This window comes from Pygoscelis adeliae, unplaced genomic scaffold (genome assembly GCF_000699105.1).
Source record: "Pygoscelis adeliae isolate BGI_AS28 unplaced genomic scaffold, ASM69910v1 Scaffold10, whole genome shotgun sequence".
Taxonomy (NCBI): Eukaryota; Metazoa; Chordata; class Aves; order Sphenisciformes; family Spheniscidae; genus Pygoscelis; species Pygoscelis adeliae.
The window spans coordinates 9,506,179-9,531,998 of record NW_008824053.1 but is presented as its reverse complement, the minus strand read 5'-3'; the positions used below and the strand labels follow the sequence as shown (position 1 = coordinate 9,531,998).

Genomic DNA, 25,820 nt, shown 5'->3' with positions numbered 1-25,820 from the left:
ATGCTATGAAACAAAAATAGGTTAAAAAGCTATGGCATGGCCTCTAGTTTTACAGTGTAGACATCAAAATCAGAGCTATCAGCCTCCCTCTAGAGGTAGCAGACAGACAGACATATCTAGAGTGTTATTTTTATTATCATAATGCAGACATGAAATATGTTGGATAGAAATGTGCCTTGGATCCACCTGGACCTCTCTGCTGATAGGAGGGCCGCATAGACAGTGATTGCAAATGGCAACATCACATTGTCCAGGTCTAATGTTAGGGAAAATAAAACCTGACACTTAATAAGTGGTCAAACATACCCATATTTTTTAGAAATAGAAAAGAGATTACAATTTAATTAAAAACACTGTAAATCATCTTATTCTTTCATAAGCAGGATACATAATAACTTTACAGGTAACACCTACAAAAGCCACTACATTATCATCCTTCTTAAATACTTAAAATACCTCTCTGCCATAATGCATGCTGAACCCGGTTTCTGATACAATCCACATACATGATGATCTTGCCGTGATTGCCTACAAACTGTGGACACAGCTGTTTCTGTTGGAAGATCCTGCTCTTTTATAATTCCCCCGTGGTCTTTGTTAACTTAGCTTTGGCTGCATTGTACAGCATCTAGCCCAAAGGTGTCCTGAACAAAATTTGAGGATTGCAAATGCTGCAACAACGGAAGGATGTAGTGTAATAGTCGGTATTTTAGTAATAAATATGCTTATTTTGGCCATCGTCAATGTTGATATTGGACAGTATGGAATGCTCAAGTGAAATGAACCAAACAAAGCCCTCCAGTAATACGCTGGATCATATCAACTGTAGCCACCATGGGAATGTGCACTTGAATTAGGGACCTACCCAATGGACGTGAGCAGACCTGAAATGGAGCCGGTATACTTTTGGAAGGTGATATTCCTGCAAAATTCCAAAAGAAGTTATTACCTACAGCTCAGTAAGGTTCACCTCCTAGCAGAAGTCAAAGCATTAGAAAATTTTACCCATTCTGTAGAAATGTCGTAACTACTGTGACTGTTAAATTGGGACTTGACGTGTTTTGGCTCAGCTTGTCTGTCATACTTGCTGTGGCGACGGGCAACATCAACGCTTTCACTGCTGCTGCTGGTGCCACTGCTGGTGCTTCTGCTGCTACTGCTGCTACTCTGTGTTTTATGCTTCTGCTCACGGACACTTCTCTCTCCTTCAGCAGCGCTGGCATGTGGAAATGATGTAGTCTTGGACTGCTTCTTAGCCTTATGCTTTATACCAGATGCTTTGCTACTGCTGCTGCTGCTGTTGCTGCTACCTGTGCTGCTTCTGCTGCTGCCCCTGCTGCTGCTACTACTGCTTCTGCTGCTGCCTTTGCTGCTGCTACTCCTGCTTTTGCTGCTACTACTACTGCTGCCCTTGCTGCTGCTACTGCTGGTGCTGCCCTTGCTGCTGCTACTACTGCTACTGCTTTTCCTACTGCTTCTAAGGCTTTTGCTGCTACTGCTGCTGTTACTACTACTACTACTTTTGCTACTACTACCACTACTACTGCTACTGCTGCTACTACTGCTGCTTTTGCTGCTGCTACTGCTGCTGTTACTACTACTACTACTTTTGCTACTACTACCACTACTACTGCTACTGCTGCTACTACTGCTGCTTTTGCTGCTGCTACTGCTGCTGCTACCGCTACTGCTGCTGCTACCGCTACTGCTTCTGCTGCTGCCACCACTGCAGTCCCCAAAGGGGTAGAATTTCTTTCCTTTGGCTTTGGACTGTCTTGTTTTCAGATTTATCTGGGTGCCTCCCTGTGATGCTCTGTTGTCAGAGTCGCTGCTGGAGGGGCTGCTCATTGCACTCTCGGCACTTCCACTGGTGCTGCTGGCACTGGATGATGAGCCTCTGGATTTTCTTGTCCCCTAGTCAATGGTACCATTGGAAAAACAAAATTATTTTTCTGTGTTCCTGCAGAAGGCTGTAAGTAAAATCAGATACAGAGAGCTATGAATCTCTCTGCTGCCTGAGAAGATGTACACCTGATAGCATTCTTGCAATACATCACAATAAGGCAAATTCATAACAATGTGTTAAAACCACACATAAGCAGAACAATACCCCAAACCCTTTTGTGATAATGAACATGTGTAGAAATTGTTGATCATACAATTACACATAACTAATGTTGGTAATGACAGTGCTGTAGCTGTGACTATCTCAGGGCAAATTGTGTAGGTAGGTGTCATACCTTTTTGCTACAGTTGCAGTAGCTGGAAAGAACAGACTACCTTTTGGGCACACAACAGCTATTTTGTGTCTTACAAGAGATTTTCAGAAAAACCTACAAAACAAACCTGCTCTTTCTAATGTCCTTCTCCTGCAGAAGAGATGAATGCAAACAAAAGACCTGCAGAAAGAGTTCTGTACCCAAAAGCCTGTCTTCATTTTCCAATTTTTGTATACTATCTAAACAAAGGAGGCTACTTAGTAAAAAAACTATAAATAACTAAGTTTTGTATGTTGTCTCCCACAAATCTAGAAGTGGATTTTTACAGCAGTACCTGGTCATCAGTATCATCAAGGATTTTCTTCACTCTTTTAAGTGCTTCTTTGGTGGAAGATACTTGTGTCTCTGGATCTTCAAATGTTACTAAACGTACCATTTTTGTAGGAGCTTGGTCTCCTGCTTGAATTGTGACTTGTATTTTTTCAATAGGTGCCTCTGTGTAAACTGAAATTGCACGACAATTAGTATTACCGTTAGTATTAGCAACTGAATAATAGAATAAGCCAATTTTTGCTATAATTTATTTAGCCATTCTTCCCCAAATGAAAATATAAATGTTCATTTATTATTTTTGATATTGAGCAACTTTGTTAAAAAATTTCTGTAATAGCTAAAGCAAATACTGGCAATAACCAGATTTTAAAATACTAACATGATACTAGATTCTTTTCAAGTCAATAAACAGAATGATCAGCAGATTTAAGTCAAGTGAATTGGATTGCCTAACTAGATGATAACACTATGGGAATAGCAAGTTAGGCATCAGAGAGGAATTGAGGCTCAAGTCCTGAATTGTAAAGAATGACCCAATGGTTAGGTCATTAGTCTGATACTTTAGGAGACCTAGATTCAGTGGCGTGCTGTGTTTTTACTTCTTATGATCATGGATTAAGACATTAAGGACTAGATCCTGGCAGGGTTAATCCATAATTCCCTTTAAGAGCCTGGGTTTTTAGAGTGTAGCTACAGGACACTGCATCAGATCTATGGCCCATGTCCAATTGCTCTGTGCTTGCGTTCCAAATCCAATGATTCAGGATGCATCAGACACGCTCTGCAGGCACAGATCAGCTCTGCTTGATGCTGGCCATGCTGAGTGGCATTGTTGGGAGAGCTGGGAAATCGCTGCTCAGACGAGTGGGAGAGAAATGGATTCCTGCTACAAGTGTAGTCTGTTGCCAATACTGGCAGGGCTGGTAGGTCTAATGGCAGTGTTAGTGGTACTTAAGGTAGAAAAGATATATATGTACATATACAAATATCTATGTGTATATACACACGCCCTTACCCACTCACCCATTACTTTCTTTTTTGTGCACAGTTGTATTTACCTGGCTTGAAGCTCATTCTAAGGGCGTGCTCTCCCACTAAGTAATAAAGAGGCACATTTTTGATAAATGCTGCATGTATGCTTTTCCTCTCAATGCACACTTGAAACCCAAATGTACTTGCATTGGAGCACATGGACTGAACAAATGGCTCTTTTCGGGAAGAAGACTGTCCAAAGGCAAAGGAATTTCTTGATGAGACGTCTTCTGCAGACTGTCTGTCCTATTAGATAATACACATGTCAAGTTAAACTGGACAACAGTAAGAGGAATATTTGGATGTTATGAATCCTGTTTTGGAAACAGTTACACATATTCTGCAGGAGGAATTAACTAGTTTATTTGAGATAGCAAGGCCATGACATAGGAGAACTTGGTTTTCAATTGGACAAAATTATCAACTGAATGGCTTGATTAGACTATCTAGTGTAAAAAGAGCTTCAGGCTATAAGAACGGAAATTTGTATCACAAATTTATTCTAAATATTTAATTTTGTTTTCCTGGAGTATTAGACAGTGTTAACAGGTTCTTGATAAATCTGAGTGTGCTCTAGACTGACTGGAGTTCCTTCCTTTGATTTATGATTGGGTCAAACAACAGAACCTTCATCTATGTCCATGAAAATTCTGTCTCAATTGAGGTCTGACATGAATGTGAGACTATATCAACTAGATGGTCAAAGCATATCAGATGTTAGAAATTTCTACTCAAAACTATGTAATTTACATGTGCTAAGCAATGCTTGCACAAGAAGAAATTAAAGTAATTAAAACTAGAATCAAATCCATGAAATGAAAACTATGATTTCCTGGAGCAGTGAAGCAAATAGCTAAAGACACATAATCATGAGCTTTCATTTCACATGTAATACAGGTTTGCAATTAATTTTTTACTCAGTTTATCATGTCTCACAAGATTCCAAACTTGTATGAACCCCACAGAAAAACTGGAATTTTAATGCTAGTATTTTCTTTCCACGGGAAATTCTAATGATACTGGGAAATGCTCCAGTTAGTGCCATTTTTCAGTTGTTCATTTAAGAACAACTGCGGAGTGCTGAGTTTTCAGGAAGGGCAGCACAGAGGCACAAAGCAGAAGAACTTTGCTTGTTCCAGGATATTGGAAACAACTCTTGCTGACAGTACATTTGCCTATTGACTTCTCCATAGGAAAATGCTGTACTCATCCTCTGTTTGTCTCTTATTTTATCTGAAAACCCTTCAGAATTGCAGGAAAACAATGAAACCAGAACAGGACAGTGTATTCCTCACCTCTGTCAGTCTTTCACTGAATGAATTGTCATGGTGACGCCTTCACAATGCTGCCCATCATAGAAAGCCTGTACTGGCTTTTGCGGAAAACTGTAGCTCAGGAAGTCATTTCACTTGACACACAAACTGCCATCCATCCTTGAATCGCATGCTTATATGCATTAAATCTGTCTCTACAAGTTGAGCAATGGAGCGTCTCGTGGAACATTTGTAGCTGCCCCAGGAATGTGATGCTTGCATAATGGTTGCAAAGTATTTTAAAGATTGTGGGCCTATCCTGTAGATGGCAGTGTAAAATTAATTACCAAAGAAAATGCTTTTGCTTTTGAAAAGGTGTTGCAAGTCTGATGCATTACACTCCAGATTTTAAAATAATGTTACTATAGGCTTATTTGTGTTATTAGATTGAACCTGACTTATTTTGAGTGAAGCAGCATCAGACAGAGATGAATTGTACATTTTCCTATGGAGAAAAGAAATGGTCTCCCACTGATTAAAAGCCCAGAAAAGAATAGTCAGACACTACATCATTTACCCTGATGTTATCAGTCTCGTCTGATGCAGAATCTGAATCGAAGGACATCTTCATTATGTCAGGCACTGCTTCAGGTAGAAGAACTGGAGTCATCTTACTAGCAGCCAAATCCCCAATATTTCGTGTAATGGCAAATGTCTTAGACCTGCAGAATAAACATTAGAGGAAACCTGTATCAATAAAGCACTGCTGAGGAAAAGACCTGAATAATACCTTGTAGCATGTACTCAGCAACAAGTGTCATACCTTGCAAATTGCTTTATGGATATTTACAGCATCTTTCGTGTTAGTTGTATTTTCAAGGACTGCTAAGAGTGAATAAAGACATGGACCAATCTCAGGGGCAGATAGCTCAGTTAGGCTTTTAGAATCACGTGTACAGGTTAAAAGCATTGCAGTTGATGGGATCTCCGTATGCCTAACACCTTGAAGAACAGCCCACTTACTTAGAAGCCTGGCTGTGGATTACATTATTAAATTTTTGAGTGTCCTATTTTGATCTTCTGGACTTTTACATTTTTAAACTCATCTTCTGTGTGTTCACTGCTAAACTTAGTTCTGATTTCCTTTGACATTATATTTGGGAAAATACTGCCATCACTTCAAAAAACAATCTGGGGACTGGTGGCTACTGAATACTGTTTCCTGTCCAACTTTTTTTAAAGCAGAATTAAAGAAAGGAGCCTGAAATCATCAAAGTAAGTGTCTTCAGCTTGATCTAAATTCACTGATACTCATGGCTTGGCCATACCTTGGCAAGACATCACAGAGAGATGTGTAGGAAGGTTAAGAGCTTATTTACGTAAATGTGTTCAGTACATTGTTTCCAGTGTTGTGGACTCTAAGCGTATTAGTCAGGATCCAGGATGAGTGATATAAGGTGCAGCATGAGACTGAGACTCTCGTGGCTAAATATCCTGACCCCCTGGCTCCACACCCCACGTTCTTCATGGAAGTTGTTACAGTGCTGTGATGACTATGAGTTTTGTTTTGGGTCAGAGAAACATCTTGAATACTGAACACTTTTGAGAGATGAAAACCTATTTCCCTCAGCTATTAACATTGTGCTAACTCTACCTTATCAGCCATTTATCAGCACTAACATCCAGCTCAAAATTCCCCACATGCTGTTTCTCAAGTATGAAGCTGATCTGCTTGCCCTGGGGTTTTTGTGGTCTGCCAATGGAGGTGGCCTTTGTGACAGTGAATGGAAAGATGGTCTGCAAAACGGTCTCTGTTTTAATATGGTCCACACTGTACTAGCCTGAGCAATTCCAATCTAACCTATTTGAAAGATGAATTTGTATTCATTTGATAGCCCTCTCTGCCTCTTGAAGGCTCCTACTGTGCTGTGTGCACTGTAAAGCACACAATTGCACTTCACGTGGAACACCTCAATAAAACGTGTGTCACCTGTGGGCTTTGTTTTCTTTTCCATCTCTCTCTTTTTTTAGATAAGGACATGACAGCAACGCTCCACGCTGGGTGATAGGAGAACCTTGAAGAATGGAATCTGAAATAAAATATTCTCCCTTACAAGCTGAGGGGATAAAAGAAAATACAAATCAGCTTGCATTTCAGATAGTTCATCTGGGTAAAGGGACAAAAAGGGAAATGGCTTTTATTTTAATCCCATTCAGTAATTCAAATGACCACTGAACTGCAGGCTGGGTCTCCAAGCAGAAAGTCCTGGGGTTTCTTTTCCAATTTTTTTTAGTATTTTTTATGCCAATAGTCTACTCCTGCCACCTAATGAAAGTGGAGGATCGATTCCTCCCTGTTGAGCACAGAAAGCCGACAAATGTAGCTGCATCACAGGTGACACATGTCAATGTCTGCAGAATCACACGGCACAGTAAAAATAGGCTACAAGAGCCAGTTCTGGTGCTTTAACAAGAAAAACAGTCACAAAGAAGGCCTAAAGCGATGGTATGAAAGAATCTGTTCTCTCTGATCCCACACAAGGGAGAAAAAATAAAAGGGAGATTTTCCAATACGTATTAGTGTGTTTTTGGATGAGAGAAGAAGCTGTGCTATAGTATAAACCAAATTTACTGCAGGGGTAAGGGACAAGCAATTCAGCTGTGTTGGGCCCACTGACGTTTCAGTGAGTGTGGCCTTACATACGTCCCTAACATGGGGACAGAAGAGCTCGACAAGAGCTTTGTTTAAAACAAAGAAAATCAACGAAAAACTATTTTCCCAGGTTTTAAAGCACAGCATGACATCGTATCTAAATAAATGAGAAGCAAGAGACAATCCTCCAACCAGACCTTTAGCTCTTTTTCCGCTGTGGTGAAACGAAAATTTCTGCCTTTCCTACGCATCATCCTTCTGACCTTGGTGCAAAGGTGTTATAAAAACATAGACTTGGCGTGCCAGTCATTTCCCTTCACTGTCCCCAAACACACCACGCTGCCTAGCGAGCTCACAGCGTATGCTGGCTCTTCTGCATTTTCCATTACACGTGCTGTATACATGTTGTATACAGCATTGTAATTTCGTAATTCATCTTATCAATAAGATGCCCATGTGAAGCAATTTCTGCTTATCCTACAGTTAAAACAAGCAAAAAAGCCCTATGATAGAAGCTCTATTCAAGTTTATGTATATACTTCAGTAGCCTGTCATTATGAATATGTGATATATTTGCAAAGTGCATTCTCTGGCAGCTCTCCATATTTACACTTTAATCACAGGGCTCTAATTTTTCCCTGAAATTGATTTGATTTTTACTTCTTCCTGTAAATTTTGTTTAAAAGTATGTTTAAGTAGCCATCTGTAGTATACCAAATAATTATGTTGAAAGAACCTTAAAAATAACTATTATTTTTAATTAAATTTAACTTTGATAGGATTGAATTGAAACACATGCTATATATTCTCTCCACAGCATAATTAATTATTTTGCTCTGATTTTTGCTATAAAGAAAGTCGAGTCTGTAATGTGCTGGTATGTCTTGGGAATGCAATCTCTCTATCACCAAAGTTTTCTTTTTTTTTTTCCTTAGAGTCTGCGATAGCTCACCTGAGTTTCTCTTTGGCTCCTGAAAATTTATATAAATCCCACAGCTGTGACAGGTTATAACCTGTATGGTGTGTAGGATATAACTGAACTTAATGCTATTGAAGACTGTTTGCTTCCTGTGTCTGGGTGTGAGAGGTGAAGGGGAAAATGATATCACATCCTGACTAGCTTTAATGATATAGTACTATAGAAAGTAACCCACTGACCATCAAGACAAAGTGCCCAATACTAAAATATTTTGAGCAGAGCTCACAAACAAATGAAAGATCAATAGCTTTCTAGAACCATTTCTTTAAATGGGGAATTTAAAGCTAACAAGGGAAGGTGTCAGAATATCTCTAAAATATTGAATTCAATAGGTTCTTTATTCTTTGGTGGATCTATGCAAAAAGGAAGAGAAAGTCTATGTCAAGGTAAAATTTTTGACTCATTCTATATAGAATATATATGTATCCTTTCTCTATCATGCCTCCTTGTTTCTCTTCATACCTTTAAGATTTTACTTTGCTTGGTCTTTGACCTCCTCAGCGATGTGGTTCAATGTTATATTCTCTAGTTATTGCTTTGCCTTCACTTGTACTCATTGCTGTTTCACTGCTCTGTGTAGTTTCCACTGACCATTTGTTTTGTAACAGTGAACAGGAATGCTTTTTGGAGAAAAATTGATGGTGCTAAAAGTTAGCTAGTGAGTATTAGCTTTCTCATATACTTGGCATTACAGAGCTATTTCCGACTGTCTACTTCACTTTATAAATGATAATGCTGCAGGGTCTAGAGCTGGGCTTGGGCTGGAACTCATGGACTCCTCCGCTGTAATCCCCTGCCTCTCATACTGACTTGCTTTCTGCTTTCTGGCAATGCATTTAACCCTTTTTGTGTCTGATTTGATTTCCCCTTAAGTCAAAGGAGGAAAATATTTTTTATTTTGCTTTGTGGGAAGGATCCTTCTGCTAACATTTGTAGCTCTGCTTGAGGCTCTAAACTTCATATCAGTGTCCAATATTCTCATTTCAGTTCAGCATCCTTACTGAGTTCATTAATATCTGCCTCACCCTCTCCAACTGTGAGAGCTAGTGAGAGCAGGTGCCTGCTGTCCCTGATGACCTTGGGAGCACTGTCCTGGTCTTCACAAGGAACTGACAAAACTTTTGGGCTGTGGTGCCGCAGCAGCTTACATGCAGCTAAGTGATGCTCTGTGAACTGCCGAAACCCTCCCTCCTCTGCACGGAGAACCTGATTACAATCACATTTGAAGGAGTGGAGGAATCATCTTAGGGAGGAGGATGTGATGTCAAATGCCTACTAGGATGGTCTGTGACCATTGAAGGGCAAGGGAGAATAACGATTAGCCTAACTGGTGGCTAAACTGAGGAGACCTGCAGAGCTCCTCTGGGCCAGAAGCCATGAATGCTAATTGCAGCTGGATCAAGCAACTGAGCTCTTTTGTTACAGCTGTATCCTAGAGCAGAAACTTGTTAACATTTCTGCAGATTGTATACTAGCTGATTTCTGTTATCAGTGATGCTTTTTCCTTTGTGATGAATTTTCGGCTTGTCTTTCTCAGTATTTTTTAATGTGTGTGTGTGAAGGTTTTCTAAGCTTTGGTCTACTGCTTTGATTCCTTGGACATAATCTTTCTGTTTCCTCCCTCTCTTTGTGCTTGTATTTCCATCTGTTTTCATTTGTTTGGCATCTGGCTACAACAGTTTTCCAGAGTGTATTGTAATTGCATGCACTGATAATAAATCAAGTAGACCTAACAGACAAGAAAACCAAATGGCAGCCACAGGGAAACAAGGTAAAAACACAAGAAACACCAAATCCTCTATGCTTCAAGGCATCACATGCAAATATATACAGGTTATCTGTTATAGCTGATAGGATTCAGTTGGCTTATATCTTACCTAGTGTCTCCAGTCCAAATATATGTATTGGGATAGAAATTTTATGCCATTCATTTTTCAAACAGATTATGGGTCTCAACAACTGAGAAATGGTCCTAAAGAGGATTTTCAGGTGAAGACCACAGGAAGTAAGACATATTTTCAAGCAAAGCTTTGGTACATGTCACTTCATTTAAAATAAATAAACTACACCAATCATTGCCAGTTACCCAAGCTGTCAGTCAAAGACAAGATCCCTAAGCAAGTGTTCTGTTTTATTTGGAAAGACTCTGCATTGCGACATAGAAAGATAATAAGTGTTATGTCTTACCTTACAGTAATTATGTTAGTCTCATCTTTACATGGTGGAATTTCAATTTTGATATTTTTTTCCTTCATATGGACAGTGGCAATAACATTCACAGGTACATGAGCATTCACTTTGCTGTGTGCTTCCAGCCCTGCCTGGACCATGTGTGTGTTGATCCCCATTACAAAGGTCATCTCCTTAGCCATGCTGAAAAGGTAGAATGAGGGTAAAATTATGTTCAGACAGTAAACTGCTGTTGAATTTTTATGGCCTTTGTTACTTGGGAATATAATTCTTTTACTTTATACTAAATATTTACCTTAGACCCATTTTGGATCGCAGCCTAATGTTGGCATTTAGTAACTCAGTCAATCTGAAATCAGACTTTGGAGAAGGTGTAATCTGTGCTTGAACTATTACAAAGAAAGCAAAAAAAGTGTTAAAAATGCCCCCCCCAATCCTGACAAGCATGTTTGTATTGCCCAAGTCTTGAAATACATTACCATTTCCTGCCACTTTTGTGATAGAAGAGTAATAGAAGCTGGTCTCCGTCGGGAACCCAGTGCAGGTGGGCACGATACGGCGGATCTCAGAGGACAGTAAAGCCTTGGTCCACTGCCTCCCTACACCACTTTGAAGGCTACTGATTATTCTCCTTATTGAAGGGTTTTTTTCATCAGGTCCGTACCATGCCTGCAATTACAGAGTTCAACTTGTCTAAATAAGCAGAACTTGAATATCCTGATCCGTGTCATTAACCGTGCCTCAGGGGAAAGTCTGCCAGCAATGATTACAGCTAATCCTGATCAAAGCTTGACCTTATTTGCCTTGATTAATACTAAAGACAAAAACCCTCTTGAATTAAAAAGTTAAAAAAAGGGAGGGAATGTGTGAAAAAAACAGTATTTTAAAGCTTTTGATGCTTGGATGGTGGTGTTTTCAAAATGATACCTGCAATGCATTTTGGATGGCGTTTTTATCAAGTCCACCAAAGAACAACTCTTGGCCAAACATCTTCAAGTAGCCCGATGCAAAAGGTTTGTCACTGGAGAATGCCTTCCAGTCAGAGAGCTGCATGAGAAGAGGAAGAAAGTCTGATTCTTCATAACATTTGGGGAAGCGATACCTTAGAGATTTTCTTTTCCCTGAGAATTTACTGTTTTCAGGATTTCCTTGAAGTCATAGTCAGCCTCCCAGTTCCTGTCAGGAGAGTAACCTTTAGCAAACATCTCCTGCAGTCCTTCAACCGTTATTCCCACCTGTGGGAAGAAGTAAAGTGTAAATGCCAGTTGGATGATGGTCATAGGAAGGGATGAGAGGGCAAACTGCGGGTAGATCCAATTACCTCCAAGGGATCAGCCACTCTTCCAAGGAAATGTGTCCGCAGCTGGGACATTGCCATCTTTGGAATTAAGCTGCCTGCATTATTCAAAACCAAATATTTAGCTGCCAGTCCACTCATAAGGAGCTCTGAAGAGAAATAGGCAGTAAACCACAGCACAGTTAGTTTTTAAAGCCACAGTGTGCAGATTGTATCAATTTACTAATTGCATAATCCAACTGATACAGCACGATATGAGAAAGGCCAGAAAACCCAGCTGTAAAACTGATGTTATAAAACAGTCATAAACAGAATATTCTGCATTTTTTGACTATTAATGGGCAAAATTACAAGCCCCCTGCTCATTGCATGGTGGTTATGCTATTTTTCCAATTGCTTCTGCTATATCATTTACATCCGGTCAGATTCTGTAATGTCAGCTTATGAAATGCTTTTACGAGACGTCATTTAGGGCAACTTGACAAAGGGGATCAGAAATGAAAACAGATTTGCCATCCTTTGCTAATAGTTTAGGGAAAGTGATATAGACGTCCTATAAGGACAGATGGTGAGGTGTAGATTTGTCTCTCAAATGACTAAGAGGCAATTTAATACATCTAGTTCCAAATGCTGTAACTCCTTACATGAAATGCACTAATTGTTAAGTAATTGTTAACTATTGAGTGAACTTTGAGAAAACATAAGTTATGTCTATTTATTTTCTCTACTTTAGATTTATCATCTACAGATGATACAGATAATCAGTGCAGAGCACAGTCACGTATTCTTCCCAATCTTGGCACAGGTCTATACAGTCCTGTTTTCTGAGTTAAAGTAATTCCAAGGCTTCTAAGTTTCCTTAGGTTTCAAGAGGAACAAGGCTGACATGATATGTAGGCATCCCTGTCGTGCTTCCTTTCTTCCAGCCCTCCTCTCCCTTCTCTTCCTACACTAGTTGGAGGACGGGGAAGTATTTTAGGAGTCCCTATGTTAAATTTCTGCTATCCTCATGTTAGACATAGGCACCATATACTGATTAAATCCCAGCACCATCAGAAATCAGCTGTGGAAATCCAGTACAGACAGGATAATTGCAGAGCCCTGGAAGATCCAGACCGATAATTTCAGTACCTGTACAGAAATTATTGATGAATTGTAGGAAATATATTTTCAAACATTATGAGACGGAGTGAGTCTTTGACCTCTTTCCAGAAAAGGAGTGCCTAAATTCTCATAAATTACTTAGCCAAAAGTTAAAGAAAAGATTATTGCTTGGTTCACAAATGTGGGGCATTATGAATAGTCATGCCCATATTACTTCTCTAGTGCCACTCTCTCTGTTTTGGATAACATCTCGCTTGTGAGTCAACACTTTCCCATTCTCTTCTGAAACTGTGCATGCAGACAGGGGTCTGGATGGTCCTTTACCCTCGTTTACTCCTCACGCTAAGTTGTTTCATATCAGCTTGCTGGGACTAATTTTGATTTTTAATTTCTCAGGACAGATTCCAACTTTTCATGTATTTGAGAAACCGTCTGTCGGAAAAACAATCCACTTAATCTATTAAATCTGTATGAACTGGCATGTCACTACGTCACCTTCACTGTTTTGCTGTATAAAGCTCCTGTGCTACCCAAAGTGCGAGGCACTATCTACCTACAACATACGTAGTCCAGGAACAGCTTCTACAATCAAAATACAGGTATGTAAGCCACCCCACTGATGGCAGAGGAATCAGTGGAGAACCTTCAGCAGACAGCAAGAAGAGATGACAAAAGCTCACATTTTAATGCTGATCCTATAGAAAATAAAAAGCAAAGCGATACCACGCTGGGACATTATTAATAAGCTGACTTGAGACTTGGAAATGTGAAGACTAGTTTTTCTCTGAATGAGCTTAGCCAACACAGTCCTAGGTGTTATGGGGACTGGACACTAGAATGAGGCATGGTACTTTTGGTGAATTTAAGGCTCTTTTTTTGTGTTCTAACCCACAAAAACTGTTAGTTAAAAAAACCCATGGTACTTACTGATACTTAATAAGAAGTGTTGCTCATAACTGATTAAATGATTATACAGAATTCATTGACTTGAAGACAGCAGGGATATTTTCCATACTTCAGGCATTACATAGTGCTAATGCTCTAAGAAAATATTTACCAGTGAAAAATCCTACCGACACAGTCAGATGATGCACTGTAGCCACCTCACTGTGAGAGTGTGATGGCACCTGCATATATCTGACTAAATGTCTTGCCCCAAGGAAGAGGGAAAGAAAAATTGGTGACCAAAGAAAGCATCTTTGGTACCTATGAACATTAGTACACACATTTAATTATATGAATCTGTGCATATTGAGAGTCAGATTCTGTCAGTCCTCACATTGAGCAGAACCCGGGTCATCCCTTTGATTTCAATAGCAGTGTGTAGAGCATGAAGCACTATTTGTGGTGGCCATGTGTGACAGATTCCAGATTAGAGATAGATTCAGCTGACATTATTGCCTGTCATTAAAAATTCAGCATCTAGCACCACAAAGATCTGTGATGTTGAGGGCACATTTTTGTTTTTAGCAAGGAAATAGGTACTGCATTACAGCCGTCACTATGGTAACTCCTCCAGAATGGACTCACTGAAACACATTTCACCTGTGGCTAGTGGTGACAAATCAAATCAGAAAGCTGGAGGTTGGATCCTCCTCCCACACCAGTGTAATAGAGGATTGACTTCATTGAGCTAACTGAGTTATCCAAGTCTAAGATTAGCATGTGTGAGAAAAAGATCTTGTTCCTTATTCTTCAGGATGAGAGGTTTAAATATTACATATGCACGGTAACCAAATTTCAGACACAGATCTTCACTAAGAAGAAACAGCAGTTCACTGATATGCTGCATTTCCAGGCTATAGCCAGGACAAAGTAATCCGTTTCACATAGCCCTCTGCCAGCTACCCTCATGCGTACTGCATCCTTCTTTCTCACTGGGCAAAAATTCAGATAGCTTCACTTTAAAAGCAAAAATAAGAGGAGAAAATGAGTACTTAAAACTAGAAGCACATATCTGCATATTACTCAAAATTTTATCTCTCCCTGAATGCATTTTAAATGGTACAAAAGTTCACACAATGCGTATTAGTGACTGTATTTCTTTGAGCACACTCTGTCTCTGCCTCTGAGGCAGCAAGCATGTGTATCATATATTACTGTGGCTGTTGTGGTATGTATTGTATTTATTTTTATTATAGAGCAGATTAAATGGTCATGTTAAAAACCATGAAACAGGGTCAGGGCAACAATAAGATCTACAAAAGTCTTTCAAACCGCTCCCCCCCTCCAAAAAGAAGGCAAAAGTACTTCAGGTGTTACAGAGTCTCTTTTTCTATTGATTACTTTGAAAAGAATCTTTACATGTACCAGTGAATAACAAAAGTGCTAAAAACATCCAAGTCCTCCTAGATAAACAGCATATATAAGGAGACTGTGTTTGTAGATATAATCTCCCTAGTCTGCCAGCTACATATGCCAAATCACTGAGGCTGTCATGGTCATTTACACAGAGGAGTTGCTTAAAAAATCTCTACTGAGAAAAATAACGTACATGGAAAATAGAAATAGCTACAATTTGGCCCAGCAAGAGCTGTCTTCTAATCTGGTCCTCCTGGGTCTGACTACATTTTTATGTGCAACTGGTCAGCCATTGATGTAACTGGTCAGCCGCCAGATCCCACGCGTGGATCTGCTCATTCTGGTAAAGAATCCTGGTAGGAAGGTGCAAGAAAAATCTTTAGACAATAAGCCTGAGTTAGCTGCTCATGGGTGCAATGAATTGTCACATCTGAACGTTTTCAGAGTTTGCTGTTTCACTGGGTGCTACTGTTGGGGTGAAGAGTATTTAGCATCACATCTGAATTCAGCAAGAGTTGTAGGTGTTCAGCAGAAATTAATCCACTTTAGCAGCAATTTAGGTCCCTTCTGTTTGTTTGGTGCTGAACAATGGTATGAAATTGTCAAGAACCACTGAGACTACGGCATTTGATACAGGAGCATGTGCTTCACCGGCTAATGAAAATGGAGGGTTAGAGCCCCACAAGCCCTCTGGTAATTTCATGCTGGCAGTGTGTAATGCAAAACACACAGGGACCTAAACATTCTCCAAATGGAGAGCCTGAGATTTTTGGTTTTTTTTCCACTGAACATAGGAGAATATGGAGGAGCAACATGCAGCTAACCAGCTGGCTAGGAGAACTGGGTTCTCATACTGTACGATTTTTTTCACACATTGACCTGCATATATTTCTCTACAAAATCTTCTGAATCTTACCTTTAAACACACTGAAGCGGAAAACCTTGCTGAACTGATATCCAGATCTGTCGAATTTGGGACTTAATACTCTGACAGCCATTCTGCAGGCAGAAGCCCTGAAAAAAATCAGTGAGCACATTAACACCTCAATTAGTTTGCAACGAGTTTTTCATCTATGGAAGGGATCCAGATTTTCCTTACATCACTTGAAGATCTGGAGCTGTGCTTCTACCCAGGGCCCTCAGGTGGGAGTAGATGAAACTTGCCACTTGCATGCTAGGTTCCTTCAGCACAGCGTCAGCTAATGTCATCAGTATTGGAAGACCTGGCTTGGTTTCAAGCAAAACCACTGCAGCTAACATTCGGACCTGAGGATCAATTTTGTGATTCAGGAAAATCTCAAGGGTAATAGCCTGGACCTGAAAATAATAGACACATTCAAATTTACAGTATATTTGAACATTTTGCTAATAACCATTCATCACCGGTGAATGATCTCTTCATCACTAGTGCAGTAAAAATTTGTATTATTTAATTATTATGGAAACAGTGCTCCTGGTTTCATAGTCTGAGGGCTGGAAGGGGCATTATGGTAATGTCGTCTGACTTCCTACACAATCAAAGCCAAGGAACTTTGCTGGATAACTTCTATATCAACTATATTGTCCCTTTTTGAGCGATGGCAAAATATATCTGTAGCATAACCACTCTGGGTAAAAGAGATTTCATGGATGCATCACATACCTGAGAAGTGGTTTCAGTGATCACTTATCCCTACCCATAAAAATATGCCCTATTTCTAATCATTTGATCTCCTGGAGCCCTTTCTGCTAGAATAAAAACCAGTTTACTACCAGAAATCTCTGTGTCATGTAGGCAGTTTAAAACTGGAAGTTTATGCAACAAATGTAATTTCACAGCACTGCTTGTGACCAATGTGTTTGACCTTGGCAATATTCAGTATCAAGACTAATTTTGTACTGGAACCTTTCCAGTTTCCATGAGCTGCACTGAGGCCTTTGACCCCAACTTCAAAATGGATGTGGATGGTGTAACACCGTTCTGGCAGCCCCTCTGTGCAGTCCTGTCCTGGCTGGGACAGCGTGTGCCCATGGTCTCTAAAGAAAAGTCTGATCCAGAAAATTTCAACAAACTTTGGAAATACCCTGATTGGTTTTATTAATTTGTGTATGTTGATTATCAAATACGAGGTAAAAGTGGTGACAAGGATGCAGTAGCCTCTTTATAAATGTAACTACCTTTTCAAATTAAACAATAAAAAAGACAGACCATGTATTAAGTCTGTTTAATGCAAATATGGGTGTGTAGCTAGCTGTAAACCAGGCATTAAACCGGTTTTTGAACAATGAAAAATCCAGCCACAGTCATTAACTTGCTCCAGATCAATTTTCTCCAAAGAAAATGCATAGAAAATGGGTGGTCTGGGTCACATGAGGAAAGCCGGGCCGAAGGGCAATCAGAGACACAGCATTGTTGTCAAACACCAAACTGGCTTTTTTCTTCTTCAGCAAATACCCTAACTCCTACCCTTGCTATTCTCTCCTCCCCCTCTGCTTTTCCCCATCTAGCTCCTGCACTCTAGTAAATTGTTTCTTTATTCTTTTGCTTAAAAGCACCCCCTGGCACACTATTGTCTGTGGATCAATATGTGCACTCAAACTGGGTGTCGTATGCAAAAAATGAGTGTAATGGAAAAACTGATAGCGATTAGTAAGAGAATAGTTAATGAAAGCTTTTATTTTACTTTTTGTATTAAGAATAGTCTTATATAAAACAAAACATTTCAATATCAGGGAAAAAATCTTGAAAATGCAAGGTTTCCTTTTAGAAACAGATTGCTTTAAGGTGAAAATGATTGTAAAGTGATGTCTGTGCTGAATGAGAGTATGCCTGTGCAACCATTGTATGTGATATCTAATCATTATCTTGTTCAAGGACAAAAGTCACATTTATTAGATGTTCTGTTTATGACTTAAATCCACACAATGTCTATAAATTTGTAATTAGGATGCAAAACTCTAGTATCTATTTACAACAAGATCTGGTCTTGAATCACGATTAGATGTGACACTCAGTATTAAATGTCAATTCTCTGAAAACCTTGCTTTGTGGTTTTCTCGCATACCGAAGTTGAAGTAGCACTAAACACATTTTGGTCAATAACTTAGCTTTCTTTCTAATGTCCTTGGAATATAAATGTTTGCAATGGAAATACTGATTTGTCTTCAACAACAGGGTAATGAATGTATCCTTTTAATGGGACTTTTGTTGCAGTCTGAAATACTAGAGGTTAATGTCAAAAGGAATAAGACATGCCAACTAAGGAACGGTTAAGTATTTAAAAAAAACCCATATTACAAATATATTTGCAAAGAAGATGTGCTTTCCCCTCATCACCCATCATCGATTAGCAGCCTTGTGTTGGGTTATCATACGTGCAAAGGAGGCAGCTTTGTTTCCTTACCATTTTGGGGTCTTTCACGCCTATGTTTTTCAGGGCCATCACAGCAGTTGCATGGACCTTGCGTGGCAGATCTGAGGCACTGGCTGTATACCCTGGCAAAAATTTCTTGATGTGCTTGATGCTGGCTGGATGTCCTACATTCCCAAGGGCTTTCAAAGCTAAGGAAATTTCTTCTGTGCTAGACTTGCTCAATGCCTCTCCTGCAAAGCCATGAAATAGCTGAAAAAAGAAAACAAATCGGTTGAGTTCAATTTCAGCTCTTATCTATATCCCATCCCCCAGCCTATTCTGACATTTGACTTTGATAATTTCAGTTTGTTCAATTCACTGATTTTAAATATTTTCAGATTCTTTTTGTCCTCATGAATAGGACATTTTATTCATAGAACAAGCATAGCCAAGAAAGCTGCAATGAACAGCTTCTTCATCACTATGCCTTAAAGTTATCAAGCAAGATTTTTAAAGGAAAAAGTAATGGCTAGGAGCTAGTTCCCACTGCCTTTCAGGGTGAGTTGGGAACCCTGCAATAATGCTGTTTGAATATCTCTGTCTAATGGTTGAAGACAGGTGCAAAAATGCAGATACAGTTAAATTCTTCAGACCCTTAAATAAGATTCCCGAAGATATGGCTAGTGGTGGTGCCCACTAGCACCTTCAGCTGACAGCCACTTTTCATTGTTGATTAATAGCTGGCAATGCGATCATCAGGTCATTTTACAGCCTTCGTCGTAAGCAACTGGATCACAAATTTATGTGGCAAGATTAGAAAGAGTTGTCTGAAGGCTGAATATGAGAAAAGAACTAAATCCTAATAGAAAGCTGTTTTCAATGCTAAAAAATGGCTCTAAAAATAAACCCTGAGATGTTACAGAATAATTTCAATACAGTTCCCATGCTTTAAAATATCACATTTGAGATCCATCGATGGTGCAGAGACAGTCCATTTGGTATTACTAATTGAATGAATGGACATTTGAAATGCATTGAATAAGCCTATACAATCATTTGCTTTGGGAAAGGATTTCCATTCCCTGGCACTGGGCTTAGATTTACTTAGCTGAAGAGCATTGGTGGCAGTCGTAACACAGGAGATGCATGCACGAATGTCGGCCACGCCTGTGTACTACAGGAAAAAAATCATGGCAGGCACACAATGCCTTGGGAACACCTTGCTCTTACTGGGGTTCTCTATCACTGGCTGGGTGGCCAACTTCTGTTGACATGCATCTCTAGAACGGGGAAATGCTACTTACTGCCTGTTTAAATTGTTTTGAGACCCGCTGATTAAAAGCAGTGCAGAACAGGGAGGGTATTATTAAGAGCTTATAGTCTGTGTGGATGAACTGGGCTCTGCTTCTGGCTGAGAAACGGCTGGGCTACATGACTTTTGGCAAAACCCTGGGCTTTTGTGTCACTTAGTTTATTTATAAGTATATATAAGTACCTATATTTAAAGTGTTTCAGAGCAGTGCCATGGGACTTCATTAATAATTGGCAATAAAGCACTCAGAGATACTCAGATAGAAAGTGCTATGAATTATATGCTTCTTCCTCTCACTCTCTTCCGTGTGTTAATCTAAAGATAAAAATGCTGTATTTAACCAACTGGGGTTCCTTTCCCCAAAGGAAACACTGTAGTGAAGTGAAATACAGGTTTCTGAATAATGAAGAAAGAACTCAAGGCTTAATTTTTCTTTGAAACGATAAATAACAATGTGGTTACCTGGAGACATTCAGAGCAGGAGTCTGATGAAGAGCACTGTTTGTGGCACAGTGACGCATAGCTGAGATGGCAAACCTTTCCAAGTACAGTACTTGAGCGTGGGCAATGTTTTTTCACGATGAGCTGGGGAGAAAGCAGTTGTTCATTACCACCGTTAATGACGAGCAACAATATTGAAAAATATGTTTTTGCCAAATGCAAGGCAAAACCAGGCTTTTGATATTTTTGTATTGATGGATTTATAGTTAATCAGTGGATATTACTGTATTTGAAAACGCAATTGTAAAGTAATTCCAAGTAACATCTGGAAGGCAGGTCTGTTGCTTTTATAGTGTTTCAGATTTAAATTTGGCATAGGCTGTAATCCAAAGGGAGGAAATCACCCAGTTACGGAATAGAAAAACACACTTTCTTCAAGAAACATCCCCCATTGTTTTATTGCCTCAGCTATAGGTATGAAAATCTTGAGATACACTGTGAATGGACCTCAGTACTTCGGGCAGACAGGAATATTTTGTATAAATGTAGGAGCTGAGAGGAGTCACCAGCCCACTGCTTCGTCAAGTGGGAAGCAGAGCATTACCACACGGTAACAGCCAGGCTGTGATGGCTTTTACAGAGGGCAAAACTCTAGTCTGAGATACGTGGTCTCTACCTAAAGTAGGCAGAGATAAGTTTCTCCATCTGACACTAGAATTAGACCCTGCGGAAGAGGAAAAAATTGTGAAAATCATTAGACTTTCTCCTACATGGGCTCCACATTGGCATAATTTCCTTGATTTTGATAGATCTGCTCTGATTTATACCCATCCTGCTAGGTCAATCAGGACGAATACAGGATATAACAAATATGTAGTTCTTACTCCCTAGTCTGTGTAGACGCTCAGTTAGAGATCTAATCTGATGGAACTATAAAGTACATTTGGACAAAGGGAGACTAGAAACCACTGTTTGCAGCAATAACCTCTGTCACTGAGGGGTATTTTACTCTTTCTTTCCTGTTTCATTCTGGATTCATTTTTGCCCTTTTGATTTGCATTCTCCTCCCCTTAAGACAGTCAGGAAATAAACTCCTTTCAACCTCACTAGAGGATATAAAACCTTTATATTTTCAAAGCCTTTGCAATCGTGTCGAAGGAATAAATACGACAGATGCTAAAATCAGTAAAGAGCGATTCAAGAGTGTTTAGAGAATCCTACTGTTGCTTCCTCCATCACGTCCCGCGTTGGTGTGCTTGAGTGCAGAGCCACAAGCACCGTCTGAGCTGCTTCCCAGTTGGTGAGTTCTTGTCTTTCCATTTTATGCCTCAAGAACCTGAGCGCACGGTGGCTGGCAACTGCAGGAATTATATCCAAAATGTAGCGCCTGTAATGGGAAAAGCACAGACCATTTTCCAGATCTGCATTTGAACATAGTCATTCCAGATGGTCTCCAACAGAGTTTATCAGCAGAAGAATCACCACTTGTATTGCTTGTACCTGTACGCTGGCCGACTGGAGAACTGCTTCCACACCGACTCGTAATTCTCCTCATTTGCTGCACGGAAGAGGTGCATAAGCTTGAGGGCTTTTGCTGGTGCATCGCTGGGAAGCTGTTCAGATGTGGTCTCTACTAGGTCTTGCAGGCTTTCCTCTATCTACAGGAAGATTAAAATGCACAAAGCTCACACACATTGTTTTCCACACGGATGGATTCCAACCTCCAACAAAAAGTCTGGCCAGTGGCTGAACTTTACCTGGCTTTCCACATTTTTTATTCTGAATAAGTGGACAGGAAGCTGAAGCAATTCACTGCCAAACTGGTACTGAAGTGACCCACGATTCTGGAATTCTTTTGGTGGGACCTCTGCCATGTGCTTTTGCACGTCAGTCAAAGAAAGTTTCTGCCTGGAATGGAGGAACCCAGGGAGATAACATCACAAGATGCAGGGTACAAACTAAAAAGAGAACAGTGTTTCTGCCTCCCTGCATTGCAATGTGACTACAATTGTTTCAAAAGGGCTTTGTTATTGAGGGGCAAAGGTATTTACAAATAGAAACATTTGGACATGATGCTCAGAACCATACTCTGAGAAGGTGTGCGCTTACACAGCAGGGCTCAGATCAGAGCCATACTTTGCCTTCCTTTGGGAATAACATGGCTTGAGAATTTAAGGAAGAAGTGGGAGGCGAGAAGCTGTGGCCTGACAAAGATCACAGTAACTGTGTGCTGTGTTTTAAGGAGTAAATTAAGGATTAGAGAAACATAACTGATGGGAAACTTTTTTCGAAATCATCACTTAATTTAAACCTTTAAAGAAGTTCATAAAAGCTCTTACGTGTCTGTGCCTCCTGGAAGCTTCAAAAGGAATTGAAAATTGTTAGATACAATAAGAAATGCTACAGTCTTTTTACTTGCACTATTACAATTCCCTACCCATTTTGCCTGGCAAGCTGAATGTCCTGGGGACTGCAGAAGATAAAAGATTCTCATGAAGTTTCAAATAGGATTTCCCAAACAAAAAGGGCCGGATAAATTCAGGATTAGTCTTCGGAAAAGTACTCAAGTTTTTGGAAACTTTTCAAGGAGCACCAAACCTTCATCCTTTGTTATTACGAATAATTCCAATGAGAAATTGTATTTTTTTCCAATGAGAAAATGTCTTTCCAAACGTTTTCCATCTTTGCTACATTTTCAGCTAAAGGGATGCATCCTATCCCACGAATTATGTTTAAAATAGGTCGTTTAGGACACTATAATAAAGTTAGGCATTTGTACTGAACAACTGAAAACATTCCAAAAGCAATATTGTTGTACTACATAGTATCTCAAAATCTCTGTAGAAAATTGGCGTGTTTATTTTGGAATCTCTATGATGATTTTCTGTATCATTTCTATCCACTCCTTCCATATGGATTGCAGAGAACTGCTGCAGAAAATAGCATATAACTGCTTTGCAGACAGGCCACTGGAATTTGAATAGAAATCGCTACAGAATCAGCAGAGATTTTTTCTCTCTTGAAATTTTATACAATATTATTGGAAGGGCATTTGGGTCAGAAAGTATAACGTCAGGTACAGTTGGACAGATTTAACTCCCCCTTCCTGAACATGATGAATCTATTATGTCTTCATCTTCATCTTTTTGGGAAGACATATATCTGCCTAGAATAGATGGGAAAATGTTATACTCCGAAGAGAAGAGCAAATGAATACTAAAGATAGGATTAAAATGGTGAAACAGTAGTAAAACCTCTCTTGGCCTTGAAGGGTGCTGCAAGAGGCTTATGCTCAACAGGTCTGAAAACTCAGCTCCAAATGTTTTAAGTCCTTGATGTTAGATTTTTCTTTTTTTTTTTTTTTTTTTTAACACAGAAATTGCATAGTAGAAATAACTTCTGAAGACTTGGATGACATATCCACATCTTCCCAGCTATCTTATATTTGGCCCCATCTGCTGGGCAATGCCAAAGATCTAGAGAAAATGGGGAAAAGTAAAGGCACTACCCTCTCTGGGGGCTCAATACCTGAGGGAGAACAGTAAGGAAGACAGTCTGTGCAGGCTTGCAGAAGGAGAGTTTAAATCAGCAAAAGTTCATTGGCTCCAGACTAATGCTCACTCACAACAACCTATAATTTGATAAAAGCTCTACAGTTGTGTCTATCTTCACCTTGATTGCATGAGATAGTAAAGCCACTTTCACCTTTACTGTTCTTTTTTTTTGGTTAGCCAAACTTAACATGTTCATCATATTAATGAAGTTAACCAGTGATTTACTGACATGAACTTACTGATGTTGCAGTTTCAAAAACTGTATATTATACCAATAGATTCTTGCAGAAGCTAATGGAGCAATGCAAGATTACAGCAGCTGGAGTGGGATTGAGGTATATCTTCTGTACAGTGACCTTTATGCAAAAAGCCTCCCTCTTCAGTAGGGCACCTCTGTCTACAGAGTCCATCGCTAAAGCAGGTAAGTAAAAATTTTTTCAATAGATGATTTCGAAGCAGACGAAAAAATTTTCAAACACTGAAAGTTTGGAGGCTTGAGCTAAAAATGAGCAGGGGTTCAATTTCTTAGACAACCATATTCTCAGTTTGCCCCAAACTTGTTTAAGAAATATGCAAAATTTGCTGTGGAAAAGCAAATAGATTTTATATGCTTTGTGCCCAATCTTTTTGCAATAAAACCCAATTTCCTAGCAAGAAACTGTTTTGATGGGAGATTTGCAAGCAGCCCACTGTACTTAGGAAGTATATCGGAATCCAAAGTCCTATCTAGGTTTCTTGTGAACTAGTCTCCAGGGTCTCTTACTGCATTATTATTTTCCAGGGAACTCTCTTTCAGTGAGTAACTGTCTTTCAAAGTATTTTACTGCAAATATATTAGTTCACAATTTTTCAGATGGAATTACATTTGTTTTGGCTTTTATGACATAAATCAAATATCCCTGAGAAATAATATAGTCAAATCCTGCCAAGTTTAGCTAACAAAATTTGGATAGTGATGTGCATGTTTCAGATTTACAACTAACAGTGAAGGTTGTTTTTATGAACTGTTTGGGATTTTATGTAATTAAATACTGGCAAACAATAGGCTGTGGAAGGAAAGGATTTATTTCAGTTATGGAGTTTGACCAGATTACTGATATGCTGAGTTAGTTGCTGAATTAAAGGCATATGTACAGTACCTTGCTTCTACTACAGCATTTCCTCCTGTTATCTCATTGAAAGGTGCAAACTGGTGGATTTCCTCAACATCGGCTTGTGTAATTACAGCTTCATTACGTGTATATTTAATTTTGTAATTGTAAGTAGCAGTTGCCCGGGAATTCTTGTTTCTCTTTATAATATAAAAAAGCAAAGAAACAAAGAAAATAGAAAGTCATTGAACTTCTAAATTCTGTGACTAGAAGCTATTACCTCACCCACTTCAACCCACTTATTTTCCAGGGCTGTTTTTTTCATTGTCCATATGAGTGCTTTATGTGAATTCTGCATGCACACTTCCATGGGAGAGATCAGGCACACTGCCTGGCTCCATTACTTTTACTGCTAAGAAGCGTTAGCTGGTTTTTCCCTTTCCCAAATATAAGTAATTGGTTATTCCCTCGAGAAGGAGACACAGTTTCTGAGGACAGCAGCAGTATAAGCCACACGATTTCTTATATCAAAGGCAGGATTATAATAAGACGCAGCAGTACCTATTAGCAAGTCCTATTTGGACCTCTGTAAGGCCTTTGGCATGGTCCCCCACAACATCCTTCTCTCTAAACTGGAGAGGTATGGATTTGATGGGTGGGCTGTCCGGTGGGTGAGGAATGGGTTAGATGGTCTCATCCAGAGGGTAGTGGTCAACGGCTCAATGTCCA

At 39.5% G+C, this 25,820-nt stretch overlaps 1 protein-coding gene across 1 annotated transcript in view; it reads right to left on the bottom strand.

Moving 5' to 3' along the window:
- The window catches only part of LOC103925218 (vitellogenin-1-like), a 44,762-nt gene that overhangs the window by 11,826 nt on the left and 7,116 nt on the right, over positions 1–25,820 (bottom strand). The window contains exons 6-25 of the mRNA XM_009333899.1: positions 25,140–25,291; positions 22,204–22,354; positions 21,947–22,104; positions 21,668–21,833; positions 20,468–20,590; positions 18,745–18,963; positions 16,461–16,678; positions 16,278–16,375; positions 11,981–12,105; positions 11,793–11,894; positions 11,587–11,706; positions 11,139–11,328; positions 10,955–11,048; positions 10,657–10,842; positions 5,415–5,559; positions 3,611–3,830; positions 2,554–2,723; positions 1,494–1,914; positions 1,006–1,310; positions 866–922 (exon numbers count right to left, since the gene is read on the bottom strand). Of these exons, the coding sequence (XP_009332174.1) occupies positions 866–922; positions 1,006–1,310; positions 1,494–1,914; positions 2,554–2,723; positions 3,611–3,830; positions 5,415–5,559; positions 10,657–10,842; positions 10,955–11,048; positions 11,139–11,328; positions 11,587–11,706; positions 11,793–11,894; positions 11,981–12,105; positions 16,278–16,375; positions 16,461–16,678; positions 18,745–18,963; positions 20,468–20,590; positions 21,668–21,833; positions 21,947–22,104; positions 22,204–22,354; positions 25,140–25,291 (3,420 nt within the window). The remainder of the gene's footprint in view (positions 1–865; positions 923–1,005; positions 1,311–1,493; positions 1,915–2,553; positions 2,724–3,610; positions 3,831–5,414; positions 5,560–10,656; positions 10,843–10,954; positions 11,049–11,138; positions 11,329–11,586; positions 11,707–11,792; positions 11,895–11,980; positions 12,106–16,277; positions 16,376–16,460; positions 16,679–18,744; positions 18,964–20,467; positions 20,591–21,667; positions 21,834–21,946; positions 22,105–22,203; positions 22,355–25,139; positions 25,292–25,820) is intronic.